The sequence below is a fragment of the Plectrocnemia conspersa genome, unplaced genomic scaffold, assembly GCF_051122295.1.
Source record: "Plectrocnemia conspersa isolate PC_06_02 unplaced genomic scaffold, ASM5112229v1 ptg000006l, whole genome shotgun sequence".
NCBI classification, from domain to species: domain Eukaryota; kingdom Metazoa; phylum Arthropoda; class Insecta; order Trichoptera; family Polycentropodidae; genus Plectrocnemia; species Plectrocnemia conspersa.
In genome coordinates this window covers 385,954-396,939 of record NW_028277170.1, presented here as the reverse complement: position 1 = coordinate 396,939, position 10,986 = coordinate 385,954, and the positions used below count along the sequence as shown (strand labels likewise).

At 33.8% G+C, this 10,986-nt stretch overlaps 1 protein-coding gene and 1 long non-coding RNA gene across 2 annotated transcripts; both read right to left on the bottom strand.

The window, feature by feature from the left end:
• Window positions 1-407: 407 nt before the first annotated feature.
• Window positions 408-3,092, bottom strand: LOC148233975 (uncharacterized). Its single transcript, XM_088187293.1, has 2 exons — window positions 2,958-3,092; window positions 408-2,857 (listed from the first exon to the last, which is right to left on the bottom strand). The coding sequence occupies exon 2, from the start codon at window positions 1,373-1,375 to the stop codon at window positions 923-925; it is 453 nt and encodes a 150-aa protein (XP_088043419.1). The 5' UTR covers window positions 1,376-2,857; window positions 2,958-3,092; the 3' UTR covers window positions 408-922.
• Window positions 3,093-6,140: 3,048 nt separating this feature from the next.
• On the bottom strand, window positions 6,141-8,177 carry LOC148233974 (uncharacterized). Its single transcript, XR_015809852.1, has 2 exons — window positions 7,505-8,177; window positions 6,141-7,420 (listed from the first exon to the last, which is right to left on the bottom strand). It is a non-coding gene; the product is annotated as an uncharacterized LOC148233974 (long non-coding RNA).
• Between the last annotated feature and the right edge of the window lie 2,809 nt (window positions 8,178-10,986).

Here is a 10,986-nt window from a genome sequence, read left to right as displayed (position 1 = left end):
TACTAAACTATTATCAATTGTTCTTCCATGGATCTTTAGAGTTTGAAAACTTAGTATATGGTGAGCTTAGAATTTAAAATTTTATTAAATTATATTAAATACTTTAGAAATTAAGACGATTTTAAAATGTATTAAATACGTGAATGACAACCTCGAGTGCGTCCTAATTTTACCTTTAGTGTAAGACTTATTTAAAAGCCAAGGTAGATTATCAACTTATAATAATATAATATTTTATTAAAATATAAATCACAACACAAATTATAAAAAATACATACATATATAATTAATACAAAAATTGCAGATAAAATAAGGAATCTTCTGAACTAATCTTTGTTTACACTAAACACTAAATTCATATTATTCATAATATCATCCATGGCAACATCGTTGATTTCATATTTTTTTTCATTTTTTATTACATTTTGGCAGACATTACTCCATTCGTTGGCAGTCATGATATTTATTTTTTCTTCCACTAGTTTTTTTTTACTGAATCTATTGTCATCTCGACATTTCTAGAGCCCACATAGCCTTTAATAGAAGACCAACTTTTTTCTATGGGGTTGAGATCGTGGTGATATGGTGGCAGCCTTAATACATTGTGACCAAATTCGTGAAAAATGGCATCTATTGCAAATTCTTTAAATTTGGACTAATGAATACATACCAATTTATACAATTCGACCTTCAACATATTTTGTGAAAAGGGTATACCTTTTCTCGAAAGCCACTCCATCATTTCAGCCTTTTTTGTGTTTGATGTTGGAGACGGGTTTATCTGCTTATTGTGATTTGGGGGTGCGTACGTCTTGTTGACGTAGCGGCTGACCGCTGATTGCCGCTCACGCTCTGTCGCTCGCCTCCCCCTCTCCCCGCTACAGTACTCCCCTCCAGTGAACTAGCCGTGAGCAGTTCACGATTAAGGCGAACCCAAGACGAAATCCTGCAGGTGGCCGGGTATTCGTAGAGTCCTGGTCGGTCTTGATGTCGTGGGGGACGGACTGTGTGGCGTTGCTTGCTCATCCTTGGTTTCCGGGGGTAAAGGGTTGATCTCCAGCTGCAGCGGTGTCAGTGAAGTCTCGTTCGATGGGGAAAAGTAGTGTCCTACGTAGCCTTCCTGTGTGTCTTCAGGTTGGATGAATGCGGGCTTGAGGCGATCTATTGACACTGCAACACTTTTATCCCTGATCTTTAGCATCAAGACCCTTTCCGTACAGGAAAGCACTTCGTAAGGTCCGTCGTAAGTTGGTCTTAACGGAGCTGCAGCTGCATCGCGTCGTACAAACACGCTCTTAGCTGATGCCAGGTTTTTAAAAACAAACGTTGGTGTGCTTCCATGCTGACGAGGATTCTTAGGGCGTAAAGCTGCCATCTTAACACTAAATCTTGCGGTTCGTTGGGCGTAGCTCGAGTGCCCGCTGATACGAACTCGCCTGGCAACGAGAGGGATTGTCCGTATACTAACTCAGCGGTTGATGCTCCTAGGTCGTCTTTCCAGGCCGCCCTGATCCCAAGTAAGACAAGTGGCAGGATGTCCGTCCATTCTTCTCCGTTGTGACAGGTTATGGCTGCTTTTAGTTGCCGGTGAAAACGTTCCACCATGCCGTTCGCCGCTGGGTGGTATGCCGTGGTTCGAATGCGGGTGGCACCCGTCAGACTCGTTAGTTTCCTGAAAAGTGAGCTCTCAAATTGCCGGCCTTGATCAGTGGTAATTCTTACCGGCGTGCCGAATCTCGCCACCCAACCGCTGAAGAAAGTCTTGGCAACCGTCTCCGCTGTTATGTCAGCGATGGGGAATGCTTACGACCATCTCGTAAAGCGGTCCACGCATGTGAGCATGTACTTGAAATCCCCAGATATTGGTAGCGGTCACACTATGTCCACGTGGATATGCTCGAAGCGGTTCGTCGGTGCCTCGAAGGTTCCTAAGGGTGCGTGTATGTGTCTTGTTGACGTAGCGGCTGACCGCTGATTGACGCTCACGCTCCGTCGCTCGCCTCCCCCTCCTACCACTGATCTGGGCTCTAGATTTGGAATTAGCATCTCTAAAAAAATCATATAATCAAAGCTTCTGATGTATCTATATGCGTGGGGAGATATTGAGAACAAAATGCTACAAAATATTACAAAATCAGGTGAATATCTATAACGATCTTTTTTACAATTGAAAAATTTTACTTGTTCACTTAAAAAATCGATATATTTCGTCCTATCTTTTTCTATTAATGTACGAGTCGATGCTAACGTATCGAGGATCAATTGAATATTGTCATCGACGGAACTCACGTTTACATTTTGGTGAGAAGATTTAAAAGTATTTAATGTTTCAATTACATCATTAATATTTTGAAACGCTAATGGGATTTGTTTATTATTTAAGCGAGTTAGTTGGGTTTTGTTTTTATATAATGTTATTTTAAGTCTTGGCTAAATACGACAGAGAGCGTAATGACGGGGGCTGGAATGTCTTCTATTAAAATAAATTTTACCAGACCGTTTTTCTTGACTATGGTCCACTCCTCGTCGACATTATGGTTTTCTAGACAAACAATAAATTGATTAAAATGGGAAAATACTCGATTACTATCATATTTAGCTTTGGAACGATAGCTGTTGGCAATTGCAGTTTCTATATTGGAATTATCGATATGCGTGCGTCTCTCTTCTGCACTCTCTTGGTCGAAGTAGAAGCTGAAGCAGATAGATAATCTGGACAATTGGGTAGCTTCGTCGGAACTGCTGATTCTTTCAATGCTTTTTTGTCCAAGGGAACGTTCAGATGACGTCTAATTCTTTTGTCATAATATTCACTATTTCGTCTGAAATCCGTTTCGGTAAAGTGACGCTCGCATACCTATGGTATGTTATGATCCGTTATATTGTAGGTTAGGTGTGTGTATCGATCAACATGCAAAATATAAACAAGCATTTATATGTGTAAAAACGATACGTACTCTAGAATGTCGAGTAGGAGCAAAATGTGCTCGATAAATCGCACGGATCCATTTGTTTTTAGTCGCTTCATCTCAAGGAAATTTGTAGATGCTGACTTTGGGGCCGTTCTTGTAGTTTCCGCTGCAATTTGGGACACAACACGTATAAACCATGGTTACAAATACACCAAATAACACTGAATAACACACGACGACACGGATAAATGTTTAACTGCGATATTTAACCGATGTTTGGTAAATAAACACGCGCACGTGAATCTGACGCGTCGCGCGCCAACGGACCGCGACGTCATGGCTATGGGAAAATCCTGCGAATTGGCCTTAATACAGAAAGGTGTTGAAAATACTCGCCGGAGCTCTCTCTGCAAAATTTAAACTAACAGAACTTTATTACAAATTAAAATTTATATATCATATAAAACTCGAACCCGGTATGTTTTGACCACGGGTTTTAGGGTCATTACCCGACCGGGTCCAGAAGCCCTAGCCTGTTCGACAACCGTACGCACGCGCCAACCGAACCTCGCGAACAACAAACCAATACTACCCTGTTAAAATAGTATGCGTGAGTGGATCCGTTCAAGTTTAGACCGAACCGATTAGAAGCTTTATTTGAAAAACACGTGATTATCACGCGTTAAGCACTGTTTACAAGCGATGACTGTTGAAAAAAATAATGTAGATGATTTTGCGGGTGGGTGGTGCACACTTGGCACGCCCTGAATATATGCTCCTGGGCCCGTTTCCTCTGTAGATTCACAGACGGTGGTCCGAACCAGGTTGTCTTTTTAAAAACATTATGTAATTATGTTTGATGATTTGGCGCCTAATTAATAAAATCATCTGTATAGTGATGGTACAATTATAAATCGTTTTATAGGCTTATTTTACTTTTCGATTCTAAATATCAAATATTCACAAAAACTGTTCATTCCTGTATTGTATATGTATATATATATATATATAGTTATTTATGCAATTTACAATATGTAACGAAAGGATTTCCATGTCAATTAAGAGCGTAACTTTAGGGTATTAATTTCTAGAGGGCGGCAATTTAACGGCTTTAAATATTGCAACAAAAATATGACGATTTAGATATCTTCAAAAACAGGGGGTTTTGCACTAATTGCATCCAAGAAAATATAAATTTAGTTAAAAAAATACCAATTAGGGAAACTTGAGAGTAAGTTTATGCCTATTTTATTGTATTTTTGTTTCAAATTATAATCAATCACCGAATAAGATTAAAATATTTATTTCTCAAGTATTATTTTATATTTTTTTCACATTGGTGTTGTATATTGAAATTTGAGATTCGGGTGAATTGGTCACCTTTGTGCCTTGCAAGTGTACGCCCCCGCCAGGACCGGCCCTTATTATTTTCTTAAATATTTTGTATATTTTAATCGCCAACCAAATTTACCATATTGTTTAAAAATGGCGACTACTAAAAAATCATATATATTGTGAAAAATGCATTTCGTATATGTAAAAGTTAAACATTTTTTAAACATTATAACTGCATAGATATGTGTTATCAATATTATTATTTCTTTCACTTATTATTTGTTCTAAAAACATTCATAATAAACCATTTACATTATATAATTGTTTATTTATACATATGATCTTTATTTATTGTAAGTATAGAAAATATTCCAGATGTGATAATTTACCGATGATAATTTACACTTGTAAACCCATGTTGGGTTTGTGAGTACATTTACGTGCTTGTATACCGTTATTGTTTACACTCGATTTCAAACTTTGTACTTTTATATGTGTCATTAAAATTATAATACAATCAAAAGCGTTTGTTTGATTTATTTGGATTATATAAACCCTCATTATTATAACTGTATCTTTTTTAAACAGTGTAATTGTACATTTTACAAGATTTAACACTAGGAATCTAGTCTGATGAAATTTCTGCTGCACTGGGGGAATACTCATGTCAAAATAGCGTTGCGGCGGAAGGGTTAAATAATAATTTATAGGGTTTACATTAGCAAACACGCATTTGACAAAATCAACTAACAGGACAACGGGAGGAAAATGACTGAAAAATATGTAAGTGAACAGTTAAGTATAATTAATTTAAACCATCACACACTTTATATGCATTGTTTATCAAATTCTTGTGATTTGTAAATTTGTATACTGCTTCCAGCAGTATATATTAAAAATATTTTTTTGAACATTGTAACGTTTTTACACCTTATTTTCTGTACCTACTAAACCGTGGGAAATAATGAAATAACATTTAAATTTTATGTTAAAACCATTGTGTGAAACTCGATGAGAATGTAGGTAAGTTCCATTCTTGTAATATTATATTATCGACTTTTTCCTCGATTGATTTATTCTCAATTTCATGTGCTTTTTTCGTTTCGATGTTTAATTCTATAAATTTATTTCTCCATATAAAACTGTTTTGAAACTACTAATTCCATTTCTAAATTATCGATATTTAGCCAATTAAAGAAACTCAACTCTAAAGATTTATATTCAATTATGTGTGGGGATATAACAAATCTAATAGTTGTTTAAATTGATTAAGCTTTTCTGAAAAACCTGTCTTTATTTCTTCTAAACACGATAAGTACTGTTTAATTGCTTTATCATTGGTTTCTAAATTAACTGAAGTTTCAAAATATTTCATTGTTTTCGAATTTAAATCATTAATGAATATATCGATTTTATATTTTCATACATAATGCAATTTGACGACGTCCTTGAAGTTTCTTATTTATTTCATTAAAATGTTGTGTATGATCACACAAGAACATTAAGTTATTTAATCATTCCTCATTTGCCAATTCTGGATATATTTTTTCTTGTTTATGTAAAAAGATTTTTATTTCATCAAAGTGATTTAAAACTTGTCCATAACTAAGCTATCGAACGTTTTGTACATTAGAAGTCCTGAATATTTAAAATCTACCTCTTCTAATAATTTTGAAAATTCTCGCTTATTTTAAGCTTGTGCAGATACAGTAAGTTCTCGACTTACGCGGTTAATTCGTTCCAGAAAAATTCGCGTAAGTCGAAAATCGCGTAAGTAGAGGAATACTCATCCGATATGTATTAAATATTAATACATTCCCCCAATCATCCGAACGATACTTAAAATAACTAAATGCTGTCTTCTTGTATGTATACATTAGGTTAAAATGAAAATAAAAGTACTATAACAATTTATTCTATGTGTAAAATGTCTACATACATTATAATCTTAACTTTTTTTACAAAATAAAATGAGAAACATAAAAATAATATTTATACATTCATATTCATTAAAATATCATGTCATAATGTCTATACTATTCCATTTCAATATCTTTAGGTGTTGGATTTATTTTATCTAATAAGAAACCGTACTTATCCAGTGAAGATTGTACACTAGATCTTTTTTTCTCATAATAGATATTTTTATAACAGGAAATAGCGTCCTGAACTGCTTTATTGGCTTTCTCAAACCAATCAATGTCGGGATCTTGTGCTTTTAAACCAGCCATTCCTTGGTCTATCAAATTGAGGCATTCTTTCATTTTTTGTACTAAATTTTTTTGTTTCTTTGACTTCCTCCTCCGAATCACCGCCGTTGTTTCTATATTCTTCAAGTTCTAATAAATCTTCATTGTTTAATTCCACTCTATGACTTTCTAACAATTCAATGAAATCATTTTCATTTAGATTTAAATTTAATTGGTTTGTCATTTCAACAAGATCATTAATTATGTTATCTTCCTGCATGGGGTCTTCAACAACTTCAAAAAATTGAGGAGTAAGCTTCTTCCAAACGTTTTTCATGGTAAACTTTGCAATTTCATTCCAGGCAACACCAATATTTTTAACAGCTTCATAAATATTGTGTTCTTTCAAAAACTGTGTGAGTTATATACTGTTTTGCCCTTCAGTTACCTTTATGGCATTTCTAAAAGTCCTTAAGTAATATTTTTTTAAGCTTTGTATTAGACCTTGATCCATAGGTTGTATTATAGAGGTCGTATTTGGGGGCAAAAATGCTATTTTGATATGTTCGTGATCACACGGTGGATGTCCCGGTGCTTTATCAACCAGGAACAAAAATTTACGCGCAAATCTATATGAACATCGATATTATAACAAATTTAAAATTTTCGAAATTTTTAACCGCGTAACTACGAATCTGCGTAAGTAGATACCGCGTAACTCGAGAACCTACTGTATATAATTTACAACAATTGTTACAATTGATATCACATTATCAAATGATTTTAACCTTTTTTTGCACATATTACTTCCTGGTGGATGATGCAATGAAATTCAATTAAAGGATGTTCAATTTTTGGCTTCAGTAGGCTTATAAATCCTATGTTTTTCCCAACCATGGTTGGGGCAACATCAGTCGTTACAAAAACAATATTCTTCAGTCACGTTAAACGTAAACTCCATAATTTCAGCACCGGTAGTTCTTCCTGTAAAATTCATCAATTTGATCAATTCTTCTTTTATAATATTTCCAGATTTAAATCTAATAATAACTGCAAGATGTGCTTGACCTGTTATATCTGTACTCTCGTCTAAAAAAATCGAGTACATTTCGGCGCTGTTTAAATCACAAATTATTGAGTCCAAGTATCTTCGTCCAAAGCTAATATACGATCTCTGTGTTTCAACTGGCTTGTAATTCTTTTATTCTTTTAATAATGCGATCTTTTTCCTCAAAATCAGCAAATAAAGATTCGCTACATTCCAATAACCGTTTTAAAAAACTCTTCTTCAGAAAAAAATTTCCATGTCGTGCAATACAATGTGACAGTTGAAAGCTAGCACATGTGATGTTGTTTTTTGGCACTAAGAAAGATTTAAAAGCACTTGTTTGGGATTTATATTGCTTTAATTGTTGTGAAAAATATTATATTTTCTTGCTTCTTTCAAGGAAATGAGATTTTTATGTCGCTTTATGTTGTAACTACGAACAGTAATACTTTCTTTGATATGAGAGATGTTTTTATTGTCTGTTCTTCATTGTATAATCTTGCTTTCTTAGCTGTTGACATGGTGATCTTAAGGATTAATATATTTATAATTACAATCTATTTATTATATATACAAAATAATTTAACTGAAATTATTCATCTGCTCTTATGATATGACATCCAATAAACAATTTGTTTCGGCCGACGACGGGGAGACGACGTTCGCGAACTCCGGTGACAGCAGCGGTAGACCGCTGTTGGCCATAACAAGATTTGTAATGGCCATATACAGAATAGACGGAACACAATTATTGAGCAAAACGATGAAAATAACACAAACTTACACTTGCGGCTGAGTAAATCATGCCTAAAAATTCAACCGGGTTCGATAATTTCACACGCGGGGTACTCGTTAGCCATCCCTGGCCTAAATCATCTGTAATTGGTCATATAAAACGGAATAGACAACGGACGAGGATGTTTGATCCTCCCCAGTAGCGTAGCCATGAAGGGCGAGGGGGTGGTCCGCCCCAGGCGGCACTTGCTTGGGAGCGGCATATTTTATAAATTGTATATTAAAGTTTTGTAAAATTAATTAATTGTGAATTATTTAAATTTATTATCCGACAGATAATGGTAGACATACATCACTATTATTATTAAAAAATTATACACAAGTATTTGTAATTTCTAGTTTCGTTTATATAAGTATAAATTACAAATACTTATATATATTTTTATTATAATACATAATTTGTTAGCTAATTACATAATTAATAAATTTTTGTGTTTTTTTACTCTGTAATGATATGTTAGTTTTGTCATGTTTTATACTATTTGATATATTGCATTTTATTCTATTATAATGATAATTTGACAATTCCTTATTTTATTACATTTTTTATTGTATTATAAAGCACCTTGTTTAAATAAGAAAACAAATATTACATAATACTTGCGTAATTGGGAAGTGAGGCAAAAGTAACCGTCTGTTCTGAAGTTTTTAGGTTATAGATTTTTAGGAAGGTCGGATTTTCTTTTAAAAAATAATAGATTTAGATAAATGATCCTAATTGTATATAATATTTCTCGGAAATTTAGCGTTTATGCATAGTGAAGTGTAAGTTCAAGAAACAGGTATGTACTCTTATATTTTACATAACTTATTTAAATTTATTAAATATTGTGAAAAATAGCTAGGCGGTGCGACATAATACTTAAAAATCTCAAAGATTTGATTAGCGTAGTCTTTTAAATGTTTCCCCGGTTACCATTCAATGGCTTCTCTTTCATTAGAAAGAACAAATGGTTTACTTTATGAATACATGTTTTTTTGCTTTTATTCGCACGGCGTTAATTTATTAGACTGTTACGCTTTAATTTTATTTAAGGTAATTTTTACAAATGTATACTATCACTATATGAGCCGTTGTTTTTGAAAGTGGTGTAAGTCCATTTATTCATACATTGAGATATTCAAGGGTTTGCGTTTGAATCAGCCTAAAAATATTGGCAAACGTTATTCAATTCAGGTAATGTTTTTATAACTATAAATTTATATTTTAATTGAAGTTGGCCTATATAAAATGTGTTTTTTAATATAAAAAATAATAATCAAAAAGAAGACTTGTAGGAAACGAACAATCGAATTTATTAAGAAATAATTGCAATTATATTATAATGAATGAAAAGCAAATTACTTAAAATAATTGATCATTTTTTAAATTTATTTATTAGAATTAAGACCATCGTGACCTGATTAACCTAATGTGTCATGATGGCCAAAAGCATATTTTTTTAAAAATACATTTAATTTTTAATTCATACAACTAAAAACACGAAAACATGATAAAATTATGGCAAGAGAAAAGAACAGACAAATCACCTCAACAGGTGTACATTGTCTCATACGAACTGAACCAAATCCTCATATGTACACGAGAAAATGTCAATATCTCGATGCACAGTATTGAGCAGACGAACGACCTTTTCTAGAGAAGATTTGCCAAGTGCTCCAGTCTTAGACTTCACAGGTAAGAACAGTGTACGTGACCGAGAACTAAACCCACCCTCCGGAGCCCATATTTGGAGCTGCTCGAGCACCTAAGAACACTGTCTACTATGCCTTTGAGCAAATTCATAGACTGAAAGATCGCTGCACATATGCGAATGGCCAGCAAGCCCTAAAATATATAAGCCCGGACTCCGATAAGTAGGAGACACAGTCGTAGACACGAATTCAAAGTCACCAGCAGTCAGCTCCCGAAAAATAACTACCTTCTGACACTCACAAGAACCCTGAGGATCATTCATCATCACATGCGTCAGCTTCACCACCGCTTGGAGGAAATGTCTCGCCGATAATCGTCCATTACACTCATAAATATTTCAATAAAAAGTGTTACTAGATTCGCATTGAGTCTCATTGGCTGCGAGGTCAATCACCTAACAACCCCTAAAATATTTTTACAATAGATAATTATTTAATTGTGATATTAAGTATATTTGTTTTTAATAATAAGTATACTTTTTGTCATATTTCATAATTCGGAAGGGTAGATGGGAAGTATAATCTATTCTCATATTTATTTAAATGTCTACTAAAAAAAAGGACACGGACTGGCCAACTTTTGCCACTCCCCCCGAAAAAAAAATTACGTCCTTGGCTTTCAGCTCATTATTATCTTAAGTCGCCGACGTGGCTCATTTTCTAGAATTGGATTTCTCAAATAATCGACGCACTGTCCATTCATTAGCCATACCATCCCCAAATACAATATGTCGTTTACATTTTAGGCTGTCTACATTGCGTTAGTTCTACGACTCATATTCGTAATAACACGATTTTTACTTATTCATGATTTTACAAAATTTGACTGAAATAATATATATATAAAATTGGGGATTTTATATTTAATCACATAATATGCCATGTTCATTAATATATAATATTACCACGAAAGTGTTGTTAAAGCTCTTTCCGTAATAATATACGGACATTATGAATGAATATTAAACTTAATACGTAATTTATAATAATATAATTCTAAAGAGAATATGAA

Excerpts from the sequence above, each read along its gene's own strand:
- LOC148233975 (XM_088187293.1), bottom strand. The coding sequence starts at position 1,375 with ATGGCAGCTTTACGCCCTAAGAATCCTCGTCAGCATGGAAGCACACCA.